Raw genomic sequence first — 23,325 nt, 5'->3', positions numbered from 1 at the left:
GTATTTATAGCTATACATTTTCCTGAGCATGGCTGTAGCTTCATCCAGTAAGTTTTGACATACTGTGTTTTCATTTTTATTCATCTTAAATTTCTTCTAATCTTCTCTAACTTCTTCATTTCCTAATTCCCTTGTGATTTCTTTGACCCACTGGTTACTTAGGAGTGTGCTGTTTGATTCACACATAATTTGTGAATTTTATTCCACTGGGGTCAAGAAACATATTTAGCATGATTTTAGTATCCTTTAAGTTATTGAGATTTCATTATGGCCTAACGTGATCTAGCCTATAGAATGTCCCTTGTAAACCTGAAAAGAATGTATATGTATATTCTAACCTTGTTGGGTAAAGTTTTCTACGGATGTCGGTTACATAGCCAAAAAAAATCCTGAAAAGGAGGAACAAGGTTAGAAGATTACAAAAGCTGACTTCAAAACTTAATCATACCCATATTTTCTATAAAATGTTTTCTCAGAACAATGGGGTTATAACAAACACACTGCTCCTTAAAAAAAAAAAAAAAAAAAAAAAAAAAGACTTACTACAAAGCTAGAGCGATGGACAGTGAGATAATGGCATAGATCAATAAAACTGAACAGAGATCAGAAAGAGACCCATATGTATACATGTCAATTGATTTTCTTTTTTTTTTTTTAAGATTTTATTTATTTATTTGACAGACAGAGATCACAAGTAGGCAGAGAGGCAGGCAGAGAGGGAGAGAGGAGGAAGCAGGATCACCACCAAGCAGAGAGCCAAACGTGGGGCTCGATCCCAGGACCCCAAGATCATGACCTGAGCCAAAGGCAGAGGCTTTAACCCTCTGAGCCACCCAGGCGCCCATGTCAATTGATTTTCAACAAAAGTGCCACAGTAACTGAAGTGCTGTAAGAACTTATCTCATGGTATACACAAATATTAATTCAAAATGAATCATGAACCTAAATGTAAAAAATGAAAGTAACAAATTCAGAAGGAAACACGGCAAAAAAAAAAAAAAAAAAAAAAAAAAGCTTTGCATAAGAAAAACTCTGGGGTAGGTAAATGTTTCACAAAGCATGAACCATAAAAGAAAAATTGATAAATTGGGCTTCAAACCTTTAAAACCTTTTCCCTTCAAAAGACACTGTTAAGGGCGCCTGGGTGGCTCAGTGGGTTAAAGCCTCTGCCTTCAGCTCAGGTCATGATCCCAGGGTCCTGGGTTCGAGCCCCGCATCGGGCTCTCTGCTTGGCAGGGAGCCTGCTTCCTCCTCTCTGTCTGCCTCTCTGCCTGTTTGTGATCTCTGTCTGTCAAATAAATAAATAAAATCTTTAAAAAAAAAAAAAAGACACTGTTAAGAACATGAAAAGGCAAACAAGAGATTGAGAGAAAATATTCATGATACATGTATGAGACAAAGAACTTTTATCTTCAGCTTATAAAAAAACTCAACTTAGTAGTTAGAAAAATTAACCCAACTTTTAAAATGAACAAGAGTCAGATACTATATAAACAAAAAATTGTGAGTGTATAAACAAAAAATTGCTAAACATCATCAGTCATCAGAAAAATGCAAATTAAAACCATAATGAGATACCAACATATACTCACTATATGCTGAAAATTAAAAAGACTGCCAATACAAAGTATTGGTGAAGGTGTGGAATAACTGGAACTCACATTACTTACGGTGGGAATGTAAAATACTACAACCATCTTGGAAAAGAGTTCCAAAGTTGTTGTTGTTGTTTTTAAAGATCTTATTTACTTATTTATTTGTTAGAGAAAGAGAGCACAAGTTGGCGGGGTGGGCAGCAGGCAGAGGCAGAGGCAGAGGGAGAAGCAGGTTCCCACTGCAAAAGGAGACCCATGCGGGACTCAATCCCAGGACCCTGGCTGGAATCATGACCTAAACTGAAGACAAACGCTTAACTGACTAAGCCACCCAGGGGTCCCAAAGAGTTTTGAAGTTTTTTATAAGGCCAAATACACACCTACTATATATAATGTAGGCATTTTACTCCTCGGTATTTATCCAACAAGAGAAAAAAACCCACATTTGTTTGTAAACAAGTATCACAGCAGTTTTACTCATAACTGCCAGAAACTGAAAAGAACCCAAATGTCCGTAACAGGTGAATGGTAAAGCAAATTGTGATACACTCATACAGTGGAATATGTGTCAGCAACTAACAATATTGAACTCCAAGTGAACAAAAAAAATTAATGTTATATCACAAAAACAGACACAAAAGAGTATGTATTATGATTACCTTTACGTGAAATTGTGGAAAAAGCACACTAATCTAGAGTGACAGAAATCAGATTAGTATCTGCTTGGGGCTGGAGGAAAGGACTGCAAAGGGACATGAGGGAACTTCTGAAGGAGGCAGAAATATTCTACATCTTGACTGTGATTGCGCTTACAAGGAAGTAATCATTTGCAAAACTCATCAGGCTAAATACTTAAGATGGATAAATATACCCCAATAAAATTTATTAAAAGCAGTTGTTACTTGCAGAAAGAGAGGTGGCAAGTGAGGGTGACGTGTCATTTTCTCCTTTGAATTTATATTACCGATTATGTGTATTACCTCTAATTTAAAACAAGTTCATTATCCTACTGAGAAATGCTCAAATTATGTAAAACCCTTCCTAAATTAATTTCCTTCAAAGATTAATTTCTCTATAATATATAATTACCAATAACATTCTAATTTTTTTCTCCTAATAAAAACTGTATTATGTACTGGCTGTATTGCTTATCACCACTTGGCAGTTGATACATATTCCTTATAATTAAACAAATTTTGTAAGTGGTCAATAGCTAACCTTCAACAGTGTTATAATAAAACTTACAATGATGTTTACATGACATTTAATTAATGTCACATTTATTTTAAGCAAAAGTGATCATTTTATTTACAGTACTGTTATGTAGCCAAACTAACATTACTAAAGTATATTAAGCAGAAGAACTGAACAAAAAGACTAAGAGGGTGCTGAATCTTTTCTGAAGACCCCTAAAACACCCCTAGGCACCAGATATCTTTCACCTCACACACACACACACACACAAAGTAACGTGTTCTGAAAATCTGTGGCACAAAACTATCACTCTCCTAGAATCATCTTAGTGCCTCCTTCTGTGATGTAAGAAATTCAGAATTCCAGTTTCTCCTCTCCGATACTACTGCGGGTGGAGGAGGTGGTATTTCATGTCACACTAGCCCCAGTATCTAGAGCCCTAGCATGAATTTAACACTTGCCAACAATCACACAACTAGAGTGCTCCTGTAACACCTAGGCCTGGGTATCCAGCCGCCTGATTTCTTCAGGGTTATAAATTCAAAACTTTAAAACTAAGTTTGTCTTCTGGTTCCTTCTCCCTTTTCAGGGAGGAAGGGAGAGGAAGGCAGCTCTAGATTTCCTCTCAAGCTGTCCCTGCCCTACACAGATTTGCCCAACCTTCCTTCCTCCCCCATACCCATTCTGCTGTGAAGAGTATACATACTTCTCTCAGAAACAGGTCCAGTACTTACTATGTTCACCAAGAGGAAAAGCATAAGGAGGGATATTTTGGTCACATTATTTTTAAAGTTTAGTCATGACCCTAAATGCATCATCACATCCTCACTTAATGCCATCATATTCATAAATACAAAATCACAGAATGAAAGTGAAAAACCTGGCTGGGGGGCCCCCCTAAACACTAATATCTAATATATCAGAAGACTGCACTGGTAACTAATACAATGTACTCAGCATGTGTTCTTATTATAAGTATTATCTAACTATTTTTGACAAAAGCTAAACAATATATTAAAGAACATATGACCAGGAGGGAACTATTAAGTAATCTAAAATTAATCTAAAATCCTAATCTCGGAGCGCCTGGGTGGCTCAGTGGGTTAAAGCCTCTGCCTTCAGCTCAGGTCATGATCCCAGGGTCCTGGGATGGAGCCCAGAATTGGGCTCTCTGCTCAGCAGGGAGCCTGCTTCCTCCTCTCTCTCTCTCTCTCTGCCTGCCTCTCTGCCTACTTGTGATCTCTTTCTGCCAAATAAATAAATAAAATCTTAAAAAAAATTAAATCCTGATCTTTTTCACATCACGGCACACACAGAAAATATTTATATAGTACACAGAGATTAAGGAACAAGACTGCAAGGACTCCACCACCTAGTAGGTCTTCAGTTGGCCCCCAGGGCAGTACACCAAATGGGAAACAGAGACTTTCATGGTAATGCTCTGGGTCAGTGCAATGAATCAGAGGGAAATTCATTCACACATGCTCACAAATAAATTAGCTTAAGGAAAAAAAATGTGTTTTTCTCTGCTGTTCTAATTCAACATCTTGTTCAAACCATGAAACGTTTGGTCCACTTCATGTCAGCTCTGCTATAAAGCTCTGCCAAATCATCAAAGGTGGAATTCACCTGTCCTTCCTCTGTGTTCTCAAACTATCTACTTTTATTAAACCACTGCATTCTGCCTTATAGTTACCTTTAGCTGTATTATTTACCCTACGAAGTTAAATGCCCCGTGAAAGTAGGAATCTTATTTCATTCGTTATTTCCCTCTGCTCCACAATACCATAAGGGTATCCTACACAACCAATGTTAAATCTGAACTTGCACGAGTCATATCCAGTGACAATGCTATCTGCACTATACCATAGTCACAGTATATAGTCCATGTTTTTTCTCCCTCTATACTCCAAATCTAGATTAATTTAGCTCCAAGTCTCTCAAATATTCCACTTTCCCAAAGTTTCAAAGCTCAAAAGGATGAAGAAAAGTGTTTGTATTTGCCCCACATTCACAAAGTTTAGAAAACAAAAAGCAAATATCGAGCCCTTATAGAACTTAAACATTTAAGTACAAACTCCTTTATTCCAGCAAAAACAAGGTTCCCAAAACGCAATGCATAACTGAACACCACATTGCTGCCTGCAGCCATAGTCCATGACAGTAACTGTAAACTGTCCAAGGGGAATGAGAAAGCATTTTAAATTATTGCCACTTAAAAAAAAGACTGATTGATTGATTTGGGGGTAGGGGCAGAGGGGGAAGGAGAGAGAGTCTTAAGTAGATCCCCAGGGCTCGATCTCACAATCATGAAATCACTACCCAGGCCAAAACCAAAAGTCACTTAACTGCGGTACTCAGGCACATCAAATTATTGTCACTCTTACTACAGGATTTCAGTCAATGAGAACTTATTTTCATACAGGAGTAAATTTGCATTTTATAATTAAAGAGTGTGATAGCTCTAACTGGGAATTATCAGTTTATAAACTTTCTCCCTAAAATTTGTGAATATATCTATGTGCTGAAATTCTCTCATTCTGGGTGGCTCAGTGGGTTAAGCCGCTGCCTTCGGCTCAGGTCATGATCTCGGGGTCCTGGGATCGAGTCCCGCATCGGGCTCTCTGCTCAGCAGGGGCCTGCTTCCCTCTCTCTCTCTCTGCCTGCCTCTCTATCTACTTGTGATCTCTCTCTGTCAAATAAATAAAATTAAAAAAAAAAAAATCTCTATTTAAAAAAAAAAAAAAAAAATCATGATTTATATTTTCATCTTCCCTTCCCCCCTCAAATAAATTTAAGATAAAAGCATAATATAACTAGTTAGTTATACTACAAGTTTAACTAATAAGTGAATAATTACTAATATGAATTAGTACACAAATCAGTGTTATGCAGCACCATTCCCAAAACATTCTACCCACTTCCTATGTTTTTGTTTAAAACACCAGATGCTGAAGTAATTAAAAATTTGTTTTTATGAAGTATTAAAAAAAGCCTCAATAAATGTTCCTAATTGTACCTTATTCTAAAACCAAGATATATATATAATATGTTACATAATATATATTATATGTTATATAATATATGTTTAATGTGTATGTGTGTATGAATGGTATTCTTGGAACTAGATTCAACTTAGCAAATTAAGCTTCAAATTTACAAAAAGATCCTAGCTCTCTGCTAGCTGAGATTAACTCTGTATAACACATAGTTCTCTATCATCTTTGTTTGCACCTCTACCATCTATAGCCCAATACCCAGCTAACATGATCATCCTTTTCAGGCTACTAACTCCTTTTTTTCTTGCACATGTGAATTTAAGAGTAAGATGAAGACACTATCCAATCTCTAGTTATTTCAATGCCTGTCCAGCTACCTTCCTCCATACTCTGTTCAGCTTTCTACCCGTCTCTCTACTGTTACCTTAAATACAGAAAAATGACAACATCTACCTTAACACCCTCTGTATACATCAAAAAGACATCCAGAAAAGCTGAATCTTTACCAGCTTTGCAATTCTGAGATAGTGAATGCAAAGAAAGAACACACTGGTTTGGTTTTTTCCTAAAGATTTTATTTATTTATTTGTCAGAAAGAGAGTGAGCGAGCATGCACACAAGCAGGCAGAGGCAGAGAGAGAAGCAGGCTCACTGCTGAGCAAGGAGACTGATGCAGAACTCAATCCCAGCACCCTGGGATCATAACCTGAGCCAAAGGCAGCGGCTTAACCCACTGAGCCACCCAGGCATCCCAGAACATAGCGTTTAATATATAAGAACCATTACACATGGGGCGCCTGGGTGGCTCAGTGGGTTAAAGCCTCTGCCTTCAGCTCAGGTCATGATCCCAGTGTCCTGGGATAGAGCCGCACATCGGAATCTCTGCTCAGCAGGGAGCCTGCTTCCCTTCCTCTCTCTCTCTCTACCTGCCTCTCTGCCTACTTGTGATCTCTGTCTGTCAAATAATAAATAAAATCTTAAAAAAAAAAAAAGAACCATTACACAAATTCATTGCTGTCCCACTTGATCTCTCTATAATTCTAATGTTTCTACTTTTGATATGAAAACTTTTATGTTTTCTTAACAGTCAAGGTATAATAAACTGGAATGTATCAAACCGTTTCAAAGACACATAAGTACTTTAATATCTTTCTGATAATGCAGAGCATTCATTAGTCATTTTCATTTTAAAAAAGTGAAAGAAAAATCACTATTAAAATATTGCAAACACAGAGATAGCTTGATTTCCATGAAGTCTCCTCTGTAACAATTTCTATTCCACCTTCATAAAAATTAACTACATTAATATCGACCTATTGTGACAGAGGTAAGATTATTCCCTTATTTCTCTTTTTAGTTGGAGTAGAGAAGGGAAAAATTATCTAAAATATTGTTTATTTATTTCCTATGTCACACCCAACCCCAAACAACTGACCAAGAAGGGTCTTTTGGTCTCCAAATGTATGATATAATAGCAAGTATTTTTACTTTGAAATTTTATATTGAAAGTACATTTTTGGGGTGCCTGGGTGGCTCAGATGGTTAAGCATCTGCCTTCAGCTCAGGTCACAGTCCCAGAGTCCTGGGATCGAGCCCCACATCGAGCTCCCTGTTCAGTGGGGAGCCTGCTTCTACCTCTCCCTCTGCCTCCGCCCCCCACCCCCCCGCTTGTGCTCTTTCATTCTCTCTCTCAAATAAACAAAATCTATTAAAAAAATAAAAAAGAAGGTACATTTTTAATTGGCTAATGATATGACAAACATTGTTTTGGGGTTTTTAAGTAGGATAATACTATACGTCTTACTGTGATACTATGATTTATAGTAAGAAATATATATCTGGTTTCCATGCAGTGTTCCTGGCAGATAGTTCCTAAAACCCTCAAGGGTTCCTAAGTGTTGACAACTATAAAGGTGTCTTTCACTGTGTTAATGAAGTGACTTTTGGAAAGCCCCCCTAGGTCACCTATGGCTGGGAGCTATTTGCCAGGTGAAACAACCATGTGATTAGAGGATTGGAAATTCTGGTCCCTCCACTCACCCCAACTTTCAGGGAAGGGACAGGAGCTGGAGATTGACTTCAGTAACCAATAGCCAATGATTTAATTAAGCATGCCTCATAAATATCCAAAATGACCAGGTGCAGAGAGCTTCCTGGTGTGAAGACGTGGAGGTACACGGAGAATGGCACTCTGCAAGAGAAAGCATGTCTTTCACTGGCCATTCCTGAGTTATATCTTTTTATAATAAACTGGTAATCTAGTAAGTAGAATGTTTCTCTGGGTTTTGTGAGTCACTCCAGCATATTAAACAGGAGGAGGAGTAGATTGTGAGAACCTCCAATCTATACCTGGTAGATCAAGGAGGTAGGGGACAAACATGAAATCTTATAATAAAACTAAGCCTTTAACCTGTGGGATTTGATGTTATCAGGTACATAGTGTCAGAACTGAACTGAATTATAGGACACACTCCTGGTATGGAAGAAATTACTTGGTGTGAGGAAAAACTCCAAAGTTAGAATTGGTGTCAAAATCAAACTAACTTTTAGACATACATGTTAAAATACTGACACATAAAAAAATGATGCCTGGGGGTGCCTGGATGGTTCAATTAGGTAAGTATCCAACTCCTGATTTCTGATCAGGTCATGATCTTAAGGTCACGAGACTGAGCCCAGCTTCAGGCTCCAAGCTGGGCATGGAGACAGCTTAAGATTCTCTCTCTCCCTCTCCTCCTGCTCTCTCTCATTCTCTTAAAAAAAAAAAAAAGTCTAGAATTTGCTTCAAAATAATCCAAAGGAAGACGGAAGTGGTAAGGGATATAAATGAACGAAAACAGCCATAAACTGTAACTGTTTTAAAATGGTACATGGTAATTCAGTATCTCATTCTCCGTACTTCTGTATATGTTTGAAAGTTTTCTAAAATATAGCTTTTGTCGGGGCACCTGGCTGGCTCAATTGGTAGAGCATTCGACTCTTGATCTCAGTGTCATAAATTCAATCCCTATGCTGGGCGTGGAGCCTATAATCAATCAATTAATCAGTCAATCAATAAAGTATAGCTTTTGTCATCTTTAAGTGTGTTGTGTTAAATAACACAAGTACTGGAATAAAAAAAAAATCCCTGGTTACCATCCAGATGAGTGGACAACATTCATTCTTTCTCTATGTGCTCAGTTTCCACATCTATGGAAAATGGGATTTGGACTCATTAAATCCTAATATTCCTGTTAGTTCAATTTTTTTATGATTCAACTGAATATGACCTCTATACTCTGAATTTGGTTTAACAATTCTAACTATAATCTAAAATGCAATTACACTAAATCTGATACAATCAACTGAAAACTGTTTACAACTATTACAAAATAACAATATAGTCTTACTCAGCTGGGCCTTTATTCCTAGGTATTTTCCTCCTCAAATAACCTGCATTTCCCAAATCACCCTTTCTTCAGGTACTACCTCTCTTAGACCCTTTATTCTCTAGCGATAACAATATCAAAGAAAATAGAGGCTATTAGAAATAATCTGTTTCAGTTTCCCTACCATACTTCAGCCCATCCTCACTCCTGTCTGTTCTTCTTCAAGTGGTTTCTACCTGAGGCACTTCCAAATCCAACCACAACTTAACAATCTCTTACATCACCTCCCTAACAGCTCCCTGCTTACTCCTGGCACAAGCACTTATTCCTTTTCTACCCAGCCTCTTAACTCTTTTGCTCTGGCTTCTTCAATTCAGCCTACAAACAACAGTCAATTCCATGCGTGTAAACAAATAGAAAACAACAAAGAGCCTTCCTCTACCCCTACTTCCTCTGCACGCTAACCTCTGGTTCCTCCTTCCCACGGCTACTACATTTTTAAATTGAGTTTCTACTGACTGGTTCTACTACCTCAACAGCAATTCACTTCTCACTCCATCATAATCTAGCTCCCAGCCTCTTCCACTGTCTAAGTTTTCCACTTCCCTGGCCCTAATTGCCAAATAAAATGAATGGCTTACTCCAGGTCCTTCACCATACCTCTCCTTTCTGCAGCATTGATATTGCAACTACTGACCCTCCTTCAGGAAACTCTTCTCCCCTAAGTTCTGATACACTACTTTTCTTTAGTGGCATTTTCACTACAGCCCTAAGATGATGTACTTCCTCGGGTTCTTTCCTCCCCTAGCTTCTTTTCTTCTTATACCCAAGAACCCTCATCTACATTATCATCTTAATCACTAAATACCATTGCTTGAACTATATTCCAAGTCTTCACTACTGGCCATATCATCCTAGAAAGAGGTTAGGTAAACCACAGCCTTTGAGCCAAATCCAGCCCACAAGACAAATCTAGCCTGCCACCGCTTTTTATAAATAAAGTTTTATTGGAATAGCCGCACTCATCTGTTGGCAAACTATCATCTATGGCTGCTTTCATGCTCCAGCAGAGATGAATAGTTGTGACATAAATAATATGGTCCTCAAAGCCTAAAATATTTACGCTTTGAAAAATATTATGGCCCTTTACAAAAAAAAAAAAAAAAAAGTTTGCTAACCTCTGTTCTAGAACGTTAACACAAGGGGCACCTGGTGACTCAGCTGGTTAAGCAACTGCCTTCAGCTCAGGTTAGATCTCCCAGTCCTGGGATCAAGCCAAACGTAAGCTCCCTGATTGGCAGGGAATTGCTTCTCTCTCTCCCTCTGCCCACAACCCCACCGACTTGTGCGTAAGCGCTGGCTCTTTCTCTCTCTCTCACTCTCTTTCAAATAAATACATAAAATCTTAAAACAAAACAAAACAAACCACACACACAGAGAAGGTTAACATATGCCAAATAAACAATCTTTTCCTGCTTCTGGACCCCGGTGCCAGCGCTGTTAGTCAGACCATTCAACTCTGAGACCTCTGAGCGTTTTCTCACTGTTCCTCTCTAGCTCCCTTCTCACCCTCACCAATCTATCTCCTATGATGCAACTGAAGCCATGGTTTTAAAGATTTTATTTATTTATTTGACAGAGAGAGAGATCACAAGTAGGCAGAGAGGCAGGCAGAGAGGGGAGGGGTAGCAGGCTCCCCGCTGAGCAGAGAGCCCGATGCGGGTCTCAATCCCAGGACTCTGGGATTATGACCTAAACCGAAGGCAGAGGTTTAACCACTGAGCCACCCAGGTGCCCCAAGCCATGGTTTTAGATGCACAAAACCCAGGAGAGGTCTTTCACAATCTGGTCCTGCCCACCCTGCCTATCCTACCCAACTTTCCAATCACTCCACCTGTAAAAAATACTGATTTACTTTACTCCCCAGAATATATGATGCTGTCTCTTATCTCCAGGCCCATCCAAGATTTACTACCAAAGAAAGACCTATACACTTTCCAGTTTCATCTTAAGGACAATCATCTCCATGAAGCCTTCTCTGACTGACGCATGGTGAGTCTTTCCTACGTGCCCACTGTTTTCTCAACATACTTCCATTGTAAGTGTTTATTTGGTTTTACATCATTTCCATATTAATCCACAAATTCCTTGAGTAGGGATCCTGAGGCAGAGTAGAAGAATGGTTATTAAGGGAAGAGGGCTTTAAAGTAGGAAATCTAGGATTGAATTCCAGTTTTGCCTCCTCCTAGTTGTATGTTCTTAAGCAGTTTTCTTTTTTTTTTCTTTTTTAAAGATTTTATTTATTTATTTGACAGAGAGAGAGAGATATCACAAGTAGGCAGAGAGGCAGGCAGAGGGGGTGGGGGAACCAGGCTCCCTGCTGAGCAGAGAGCCCAATGTGGGGCTCGATCCCAGGACCCTGAGATCACGACCTGAGCCAAAGGCAGAGGTTTAACCCACTGAGCCACCCAGGCTCCCCCTTAAGCAGATTTCTTAACTCATTTTCTTCACCTGCATAATGGCAACTATGTGAGAATTACTTATTATTATTCCAAGAAGCATAGTGCCTTATACATAGGGAGTTATTGGTTATCATCGTATTCACTGTTTTATCTCTCATACGTAGTTCAGATTTCAAAAAACTGCTGAGTGAAATAACCAAAGCAAGCTAGTTCTGCACACATTATTTTCAGCTGCATACTAGATACTTCCATCTGAACATTTGGTTCCCCAAACTCATTATCTTTACTCCCAAACTGTTTCAATTACAATAAAGTGACCAACTTAAGATCTGCTCAGGAATTTACTTGTTCGAACACTGAAAGTCCTACGTCCTGAGAACTCCCTCAGTCCTGGGCAAACCAGGACAGCTGGTCACCTTAAATTAGAGTTATGTTGCCAACCATGAAAACAGACTTGAGTTAGTTTAAGAAACAAAGGTGGAGAAGGAGTGCAGGAGAGTTTACTGAAAAATATACAGTAATTCACAGAACCAAATGAAAAGCTGTAGAATCTAATCTATGAAAAACTCAGGATGAAAACAACTCTGCAGATCTAAGTGGCAGGAATTAATGAAAGATTCCTTCATAGCACCTCTGCAAGGCGAACAACTTAGGTCCCACTATCAGCTCATTTAAGATTTAAATGCCAGGGACTGCATTTGATAGGCTTTGTGTTAACCAGAAAGAGTAAGGCATTTTTTTTTTTTTTAAAGATTTATTTATTTGACAGATAGAGATTACAAGTAGGCAGAGTGGCAGGCAGAGAGAGAGAGAGAGAGAGAGGAGGAAGCAGGCTCCCAGCTAAGCAGAGAGCCCGATGCGGGGCTCGATCCCAGGACCCTGGGATCATGACCTGAGCTGAAGGCAGAGGCTTTAACCCGCTGAGCCACCCAGGTGCCCCAAGAGTAAGGCATTTTAATTAACCAAAGGAGGCAGGAACACTTAGATTAAAAATCTCCCCAAAAGATATCTAATAGCAGAAAAGTACCTTGCAAAGAAAGGTCAAAACAGAATGTGGTCTCCAAGTGAAGGGAATATATGAAAGGTTGCCACATCAACTACTGCTTGAACACATCACGACTTAAGACTCCATGACACAGTCACTGTTTTTCATTATTTTTCTTTCATTTTGGCAAACTCCTACTCATTTTCAAGACCTAGCTCAAGTGTGATCTTCTGCATAACTTCATTCACTTTCCCCAGGTATAGTCACTCCCTTTTGCCATGCTCTCATGGTACTTTGCAAATTATGTACCTGTACCATGCTATACACAGAGTATAGCTCACCCTTGAACAACATGGGTTTGAACTATGCTGGTCTACTTACACACAATTTTTTTTACAGTACTGTACTATAAATGTATTTTCTATTCCTAATGGTTTTTTGTTTTGTTTTGTTTTTGTTTTTTACCATTTTATTTATTTTTTCTCTATTCCTAATGGTTTTAACATTTTTTCTCGAGCTCACTTTATTATAAGAACACAGTATATAAGACATACATATACAAAATATGTGTTAGCTGACTATCTTATCTGTAAGGCTTGCAGTTAATAGCAGGGTATCTGTAGTTAAGTGTTTGTGGAATCAAAAGTTACACGTGAATTTCTGACAGCACAAGGGTGGGCATTCCTAATCCCCATGTTGTTCAAGAGTATACTTAGTTATCAGTCTCTCCGACTAAACTGAGTAAGGACAATATTGTTTATATTTATTATCTTTGGCATTATCAATGCCTGCCCAGCCCATAGCAAATGATAAATATGTGTTTAATACATCTATTATCCAAGTCACTAGGATATACAAAGAATCAAATTAAAAGGGAAGAGAACTACTATAAGTAAACACGCTGACAATATCAAAGAGAAAGCTGACTGTGCAAGGGAAGGACAGTCAAAAGAATTATGAAGAGCAAGAACTCCACAAACACAGAAATTAAGGATAAAATTCTATAAATTTAAGAACCAAAAGGTGTTACTTACATAAAAGTAAAAATTGATATCCATATGCATAATGGTAATTCTCAAGAAACAAGAAAATAAGTAAATTAGATTCTAACTAAGAAAGAAGAGAAATGTATAGGACACAGAAAACACTGACATTTCAAAATAAAAGAAAGTTTGATATGTAAACAAATAAAATGTACAGCCCACAAAAAATAACCATTCGGAAAGACTAATTCCAAGTAAGTATAGTCTTGATTTATTTTTACCATATTTTAACTATTAATGTTGGTATCCTAGGCTGTGACAAAATTTTTCTTAATAGCAAAACTACACATAGTACAGATATATCCTCCTTACGATTCTGCTATTGCTTTATCTTCAAAGTAAAGGAACAGAGACTGGGAAGTGAATATAGCTGAATATAGCTGAACTCTATGCTAAGAAACCAAAGTCAACTTAGGAACAGTCATGGAAAGAGAATGTCACTGACTCTGAAGTTAGATTCTCCAGATACATTTTCTAACTCCTTTGCTGGGTACCAAGAAGTCAGGTTATTCTTTCACTTCAAATGTTACCCAGTCTGTATCACATTGCACCCAAATAACTAAAATTCATTTCACCAAATATAGTGCTTATGACATTGTAACATTAAACTATTTTTTTTTTTAAATTCAAGAGAGGGAGGGAGGGGTAGAGAGAAAGAAAGAGGTGGGGTGGGGGAGAGAATCTTAAACAGGGTACACGCCCAATGTGGAGCCCAACACTGGGCTCCATCTCACCTGAGATTATGACCTGAGCTGAAATCAAGAGTTGGACACTTAACCAACTTATTAAATTTACCACCCAGGCATCCCTAGTCTTTACCTGAACTATCTTTATCTAAACTATCTTTATCTATTCTTTATTATCTGAACCCTCTCACTGATCTTAGTATCACCGTAGGGATATAGTCTGAAGTACACAGCATCACCACTGGAAGTTTTTTGGTTTTTGTTTTTTTTAATAAAAAATGCTTAAACTGAAGACAATCATGCCTCTAAAGCTAACCTCCAGTTTACAGAAAATCTAGAGGGTGGTAAGAAATAGGAGGAGGGAGCCTGCTTCCTCCTCTCTCTCTCTGCCTGCCTCTCTGCCTACTTGTGATCTCTGCCTGTAAAATAAATAAATAAAATCTTAAAAAAAAAACAAAGGAGGAACAAGTTAAGCAATATCACAAAGAAACAGACATATCCAGTAATTAGGACAGTTTATTAGGTTGAGCCATATGAAATTGATGATATTTGACGATAACTTGACTCAAAAATGGAAATTTCATGTGGTTCAACCTAATAAAAGAAAACTGACCTGATTTCTTCAACAAATTAACAGCATTTATAAAATGGTGAGGGACAACAGCCAACCAACCCAACTCCATCAGTGATGAATGGACAAAATGTGGTACCTACATACAACTGAGTATTATTCAGCCATACAAAGAAATGAAATTCTGACACATGCTACAACATGGATGAGCCTTGAAGACATTATGCTGAGAGAAATAAACCAGTCACAGAAGGACAGATATTGTATGATTCTACTTATGTGAGGTTCCTAAAATAGTCAAATTTAAAAAGACAGAAAGTAGAGGGAAGGTTGCTAAGAACTGGGGAAAGAGGGAATGCAGAGTTACTATTTAATGAGGTCAGAATTTCAGTTAGGAAAGACGAAAAAGTTCTGTAGATGGAGTAGTGATGATCACTACACAACAATGTGAATGCACTTAATGCTACAGAACTGTACACTTAAAAAAGTTAAAATGGTAAATTCTGTTATGTATATTTCACTACAATTAAAAAAAAATGGGGGGAGGAGCCTATTCTAGATTAAAGAAGACTTAGGAAACAACCAAATGTTATCTGACCTTGTTTAATCCTGGTTCTAATGACCAAATGTTAAGGAAGAAAGAGTAAGGGACAACTGGGGAATTTAAAATGTGGACTAGATTAAACATTATTAGGAAATTATTGTGTCAGCATGATATGGTATTTATTTAAGAATGCATTATTTTTAGAGAAGTAGCCTTAAGTCTTCAGGAGTAAAATGTCATGATGTCTGTTATATATACAGATGGAACAAAAGATGAAAGAGAGCAAACCGTTACTTATTAAATTCAAGTGATGTGCATATGGAATTATACTATTCTCTCTACCTTACTACATATTAGAATATTTCTATGATTAAAAAACAAGAGGAGCACCCGGGTGGTACAGTCAGTTAAGTGTCTGACTATTGGTTTCGGCTCAGGTTGTGACCGTGAGGTCTGGGGACTGAGTCCCAAGTTGGGTTCTGCCCTCTGTGTGAAGTCTGCTTGGGTCTCTCTCTCCCTTTCCCTCTGCCCCTCCCCAACTTGCTCACATGCTCTCTCTAAAATAAATAAATCTTTAAAAAAATAAAATAGAATAATTTAAAAAATTTAAAATTATTTCAGTATGCATGTGTCTTAACCTCCCAACACTTTACCTATTATAATAAAAGTTTGAACTTGATTTGGAAAGCAGTAGGAAAAGGCACTAAAAGATTAAAAGCATCAGTTCAAAAATGTATTCTAAGGAAATTATTGTGCTGGTGGTACCTATTATAGATCAGTCTTTCAAGAAATATTTTAGTGCTTATTTTGTTCCAGCCACTGTAATAAGAAGCAGGCAAAGGAGATATAGAGTCTATGTGCTTAAAAAGTTCACAATCTAGTAGGAGAAAGAGAGAAAACATAATTGAAATACATTAGTGTAACTGCAATGAGAAAGATATATATTCAGGAGCGAAGAATGGTACCTAACTCAACTTGGGAAGATGAGAGATCCAAAAAGGTTTCTCCTAAGAGCTAAACCCAGAGTCGAGTATTTAGAGAGGGGTAGGAATTAGCCAGGCAACAGGAGGCAGGGCAGGATATTCCAGTCAGCAGGATTGCCCTGAGAATAGAAATAGCATTGGCAAGCACGGGAGGGCAGGATTCCAGATTATGTATAAGCATATAAGAAGTCCAGTGTTGCTAGAGCTTAAAGGGGCAGGGAGAGAGGGGAAGGAAAGTTGAGCCTGGAAAAATAATCAGTTATCAGACTCCCTGAAAGATCTCATGGACTGGAGGAAGAACACCACTTTGGGGGCAACTTTTAAATTGCCACATGATAAGTATGAAGCCCAAAAGTGGGCAGGAGGCAGTGAATAGAGAGGCAGAGCCAAAATCCAGAGACAGCACAGAGATTCAAGCTACATGACTGGCATCTGACTGAATGTGGAAGATGAGGAAGGAGTCCAAGAAGTCTCTCAAGTTTCAAGTTCAGGTCACAGTGAGGGTGATGATAATGCCATAAACAGAAAAAAGAAAAAAAAAAAAAGGGCAGAGCATAGTTTTAAACACTTTGAGCTTAAGGAGCTGATGTGATGCTCATATGACTGATTAATTTCCAGCAGATGCTTAAAACAGATTTAAGTCCCCCACACTGAAATGATAGTTAAAACTAAGGGAGCTGCTTGATGTGGGCAAGAAAAGTAGTCTATAGAGAACAGAGTCACAGACAGAATCCTAAACATGCCTACACTTAATTGGTAGGACGAAAAGTTGGCAAAATCAACTAAAAAGAAGTAATCAATGAGGCAGAAGGACAAGGAGAGATTCTATGCCATTAGTGAATTCAGGAAAAGATAATTATAACCTCTATGCTGTGTGATATATAGATTCCTGAAAAACCTCATGGTCTGCAAAATTAAGAAAAAAGAGGGTAACACATCAAGGTGGTTAGGGCAATAAGCATCTTTAAGACAGAACTCCGGGTTAAATGGGGCCTAGAGGCAGAATATGGGTGAAGGGCCATGTGCATACTGTTGGACTTGCTGTGTTCAACAATGTTCCTGTACTTCCCATGTTTATGTTCAAGTGCTGTTACTCGGGAGTGCTAAACAGTTAATGTGCTGGTAAAAATAAACTCAAAAAACAAATATGAACCAACATGAATTCTTCAATTCCTCTTCAGCATTCAAGTATGAATTAGTTCATGTTACAAAAATACAGCAGAACAGACAGTCAGAGGAGGGCTAGGCAACAATAGCAATGCCATGGAGTCAACACCAAAAGAAATTATTGATGTCCTAGAATCACAATGTACCATTCGCTCCCAAATGTACAGTGTTTTTAGGTATATTATCTAGTCTCTCTTCTCAAGAGTATTTATTAAATTTTAAAAACTGGTCATTAAATGACCACTCACAGCCCAAGCTCTCTACCCTCAGTGAGATTCTTTACAGAGTCCGCATACTTCTTTAAAAAAATTTTTTTTTATTTAAATTCAATTTAGTTAACATATAGTGTGTTATCAGTTTCAGGGATAGAATTTAGTGATTCATCAGTTGTACATAACACCGAGGGCTCATTCCATCAGGTGCCCTCCTTAATGAACATCATCCGGTTAGCCCATACCCACACCCACCTCCCCAGAGCCCACATACTTTAACAGCTACACACACACACACACACACACACACACACACACACACAAGTTGTTGTAGATCACAGCACTTTATCCCAAAGAGGTAAAGGAAAATTCACTTAGGAAAGCTTTAGAGAGATGGAAAAGACTAGAAAATAACAGTACTAAGTATGTTATTGGTCAGTCAGGAAAGGCTCTATAGAGAACTTCTGAAGGGTTGTTTTGTTTTTTGTTTTTAACTAGGATGACATGGTATCCTAGGCAGAATTATAATCTTTGTGTTCCAGAGATACAGGAAGGAGTCTGAGTGAAACAAGAGTTTGCTAGAGTGAGCCCCACTAAACCGACAGTAAAAGAAGCTATACAGAGAATAGTGTGTGCAGAGGCATGGAGAGAAAATCATACTGATTTTTTTTTTGTGCTGTCCTTAATCACAGCTGGGAAAAAAGGAATTATGTGTGGCATCTTAAGGACTTTTAAGGAATGATCTTACCAAGAGAGCGACACAAGAAAACTTTTCAGAAAAATCAACCCACAAGATACAATGGGAAGGGAAGATACTGGTGACAGGGAAACCAGGTGCACTATCATATTTAACACAGGTGGACAGACAGCGACCCAAACTAGTGTAGCTATAGTAAATAAGGTCAATATCAAAGGTAAAATTACGAGGGCTCTTCAGATAACTGACCAGTACAGAAAAGTGAAGGAAAGGAAGAGAAGGGAGTCAAGGATAGGTTTCAAGCTTGAGCAATTAGGTAATACCATTTAGCAACAGAGGGTCCAGAAAAAGAAGCAAGTTTGGTAATGCTGGTCAGATTTGCAGATGAGAAAATGTGTATTATCCCCAGTATGAGAAACTTAAGCATAAAGTTTAAGTGTTAAGCCCAAGGATACGGGTTGTTACATCCTTGGTAAAACCAACTAACTAGCTCCTTACTAATAAGGAAACTTTTTATAGTGAAAAAGACAAATAAACCAAATGATAATTAAGATATCAGAAATTTTTATTAGCAAGGTTCTAAAACACCAACACAGGAGCTTCTGTGAAATAGCCAAGATTTCTTAAATACTTTTCCCATTAATTAAGTTTCAGATGTATTTCATACAAGTCAGGTCTAAGGCTCCACGCAGGCAAAGAACATGAGCAAGAGTTCTGGTGTTAGTGTCATACTGCTTAACTAGAAGACTAGGTTCTGCCGCTTACACCCCCTCACCCATGATGTAGGGCTAGTTACTTAAGAATCGTGGGCCTCAACCTTCCTCAGCAGTGAATGTGGATAATAAAAGTACATACTTCTCAGGATTGTTGTGAAGACTAAATAATCCACATAAAATACTTGGTACAGGTAAATTGCAAACAATAAATGTTAAGATTTTAAAAATAATTATTATTAGTTATTGTTACTGATAAAAAATGTTACATTCTTGAGGTGTACAGGGGCAAGAAAAAGCAAAGTTGACCTGGGTGGCAATTACCAGAATGTTTGATTTATAGCTATTCATTAAATGGAAAATTTCCATTTTGTGCACTTTTCTGTAAGTAGATTGTAAAGTTTTAAATACTTTCGTAAAAGGGAAAAAAGTCCAAGAACAATGCCTTACATAAAAAGAACTGCTATTAAAACACACATTCCAAAGCACATGAAGATAATTAAGAATTTCCTTTTCACAATCTATTCCCTGGTTTTTAGCTACAAAATCCATTCCCCCTACTCAAGCTCCGAACTGCTATCTGTGATAATTACTCCCCTCCCTTATCTGTACCTACAGACCTCAGGACACATTTTATCCCTTTTCTCTACTTCAGTTTTAGGAAGAACAGGAAGAAAAAGGAAGAGGAGGAGGAGGAGAAGTTCAAATCCTATTTGGATGTTATGACCATCCCCAATCTCAACTTTTTTGAAAATTCCTCCTTACATATGGGATGAGAGCATTATTCCTCCAGAACTAATTTTAGATATTACTGCCAGTGACCTTTTTCAATTGCTCTAATCATGTTGTACCTTCTAACTCTACTCTGGAATAAATTCCTTCAGCTCTCCCTGTAAGTGTCCAAGCAACTCTTTGCTAAGACATATTTCTCAGACCACCATGGGCCATATGGAAGTCTCATCTCTTCACTCCCTAAACTATTCCTTCCTCTTTTTCGCCTGAGTTTTCATTCACGAATTTCTTCTGTGCCCTGTTCAAGTTTAGCACATACTTCCTATAAAATTCACCAACCTCTTTTCTATGAAGCCATTCTTTACTGACTATGAAATTATGCTCTTCCTCCACCCTCTCCCCATACACAATTTCCTGTGAATGGAACAGGCATAAGTCTTTACTTTTATTTTCTTTAGAAAATATGTATTTTATACTTGCACATAGTAACTTATTTACATATCAGCTGGTTGTATATTTTATGTTTTATCTTTTGTCTATCCTACACATGAAAAGGTAGGAATCACATCTCATCAAAGTGCATCTCACTGTTTTGAAATAGCCTGATAATCACAACTATTTAAGTCACAAATAAACTGTTGTGTAAGTTTCTGATTTAACACAGTTGCTAAAGGATAAAACTAAGTTAGACACAGTGTCTAGTCTTGGTTATACCTAAAACCACAACAGAGACACTTACTTATCACATTTGACCCCAGTTTACCCTTTAGTCATATTCCCTTCTCTCTCAGCAATCCTACAGCATTCTCTCAGGATTGCTGAATTACTCCTCCCACAAGCCTGCAATGCCCCTTCCTTGTGCCCTCCCTTTTCCTGCATTTTACCGGGTCAAGGTTCTTTCATCTTTCAGGATCAGCTTACTCCAATTCATCCACTAGAAATCAACCAGAACATACCTCCCCCACCCCCACCCCACCCCCCACTGCTCAGCCCCAAGTTAGAATTTTCTCAGAATATACTTATTGATGTACTACATTGTAATTATCAGTTTACTTTTCTATTACCCCACTGAACTGTAAACTCCTTGAGGTACAGGCTGAGCAAGACCTTTCTCTTTTGCATGCCCAAGACCCAACAGTTAGACATCGAATTGACAATTAGTGAATGAATGCTCATACCCACTTCATGAAATTGTACATGCTACATAAGCACTGTCACGTTCCCTCCCCTCAAGTACTTTCCTCCTGTAAAGTAGGAATAATGCTATACCTAGTTCATAAAGTTCTTATAAGGATTAAATGAAGTCTCATGAAGTTCTTAGTATAGTGTCCACCCCATAGAACTACCATTTGAATGTCTATTTCATGCCTTAGTTACCCTAATGTATCCTGGGAAAGGTAATGTTATGACCACTATTTTCAGGCTAAAAAGCTTGGCAGGAATGCCTCTATTTCATGCATACAGAAGTCATTAATTATATTCTGATCATCAGCAAATATTTATTGCATACCTATTAAGTGCAGGAATCCTTACCAGGTAGCACTGAGCTCCCAGAACACAATAATACAGGCAAGTAATAAAACAAAACCCTGTACCAATATCCAAGAGAGGAAACAATGTTATTAGTTCTTTGGTACAAACAATATGAGTATTTTTCAAACTACGTAAGTTTTTCTTTGTAATAGTGGTAAGCTTCAAAAACAATTACTGATGGGAAAAGTTCAAAATTAACTATCATCAAGTGGACCAGTAATAGGAGGCAGTTCCAAAATGTCTTGTTGCCATTCCTAGGTTTCACTTTTGCTTAAAAATACTTCTCGCAAAAGAAATTTAACCATGACCAGGATAGAGATAGATGACTTTTGTGTTATTCAAATGGGAATTCCATGGGTTTTTCCCAATTAGCATTTAATTTTGTAGCTCTGAAAAATCGCCTGGGTTTTGTGTGTTTCTCTACAAAACAGAACACGGACTGTTTCTCCACCACCTTCTCTAAGACAGGAAAAATGCACACTTCTTAGTTACACTGGCCCTGTATCAAGAATTGCAAAATTGCAAATCATGTCACCTCGTATTAGAAAAGGACGCTGTGGACTTAAAACCACGTTCTCCCTAACAATTCCAGAGGTCAGAGTCCCAGGGAAGTTTGTGCTGTATACTACATTGCTTTCAGTAGCTGCAGAGAGACCTCTAGCGCTGCTTCAATAAGCCGAGTTTGCAAATAGTACCTGCTAATGTCACCTTAATGAAACAATGGCAACGTGCTGAGTAGCAACGAACCAAGTGACCAAGATGTTTACAGTTTTGCAACCACATGGAAATTGTACCGGCTTGAAGAAAGAGATATATACAAGGCCGTACGAAGCTATGTATCCAATTTATTCCGGTAGAATATGTCAAAGAAATTATTATCCCATGCACAATCCCACTACAAGAACGGCTAAGAAAACAGGTCCTGTGAGCGGAGGTCGAACAACGTCTCTTCCAAAGCCTGAACACAATAGATGGTAAACTATTGTCCACCTTCAGCTTGCTCCAAATGCCAACAGTAACAGGAGTACGAGCTGGAATAGCTTATCAAGACTGGTCCAAAGGACAGCACTGGAATATGAGAAAATGGTCCTGGCGCATCCTACCCTCCCCCATCCACCACCCTCAAACAAGTCAGTTACCCGGCTGGTCCCCACCCCCCTCGGCGGGCCGCCACCGCCCGCCTGGGCCCGGCTCGCAGGAGATATGCGCGGGGACCCGCACAGCCCCAGCTCCATGTGCGGCAGCGCGGGAGACACCGAGGGGGCAGCGCCGGGCGGGAGGCTGCACCGGCGGCCGGCGCGAGTCGCGGCTGCCCCCTACGAGGTGCGGTCGACGGACAGGGGAGGCAGCATCCCCGGCCCGCGAGGCCCCGGCCCGCGGACCCCGCCTCAGTTCCACATCCCCTCCTCGCCGACAGCAGGCCGCGCCCGCGTGACGGGGCCGAAAACCCCGGCATTTCCCGGTCCCGGTGCCGGCAGTTCCGGAGGGTGGCTGCAGCCCGGCCCGCGGTTCCGTCGCCCGCTCCGCCCAGCCCGCCGCCGCGGTGACGGGAGGCGGCGGCCAACTCCGACCCACCGCGAGCCGGCGAGAACCAGCCCGGCGCCGGTCCCCCGCCCCTCCCCGCCGCCGTGGGGCCGCCGCGGCCAGGCGGGCGAGACGGACGGGCCCAGACCACGGAAGCACACTCACTTCCACATCGCGGCCCTTGTTCTTAAAGCTCTTGATGCGGTGGTTCTCCAAGCCCGGGTTCTCGGCCATGGCTGCGCGCGGCTCCGGCGGCGGCTACTCCTGCGGCTGCGGCGGCGGCGGCGAGTCTCGGCGCGGGAGGGGGAGGTGGGGGA

The 23,325-nt window shown here is 39.3% G+C and overlaps 1 protein-coding gene across 1 annotated transcript in view; it reads right to left on the bottom strand.

The window, feature by feature from the left end:
* KPNA3 (karyopherin subunit alpha 3) overlaps positions 1–23,325 on the bottom strand; it is a 103,524-nt gene extending 80,199 nt beyond the window's left edge. The window contains exon 1 of the mRNA XM_045978347.1: positions 23,174–23,325. Within this exon, the coding sequence (XP_045834303.1) occupies positions 23,174–23,242 (69 nt within the window). The 5' untranslated portion in view covers positions 23,243–23,325. The remainder of the gene's footprint in view (positions 1–23,173) is intronic.

The sequence above is a fragment of the Meles meles genome, chromosome 14 (genome assembly GCF_922984935.1).
Source record: "Meles meles chromosome 14, mMelMel3.1 paternal haplotype, whole genome shotgun sequence".
NCBI classification, from domain to species: domain Eukaryota; kingdom Metazoa; phylum Chordata; class Mammalia; order Carnivora; family Mustelidae; genus Meles; species Meles meles.
The sequence above is the reverse complement of the archived record's forward strand: the minus strand, read 5'-3'. Positions and strand labels throughout refer to the sequence as shown.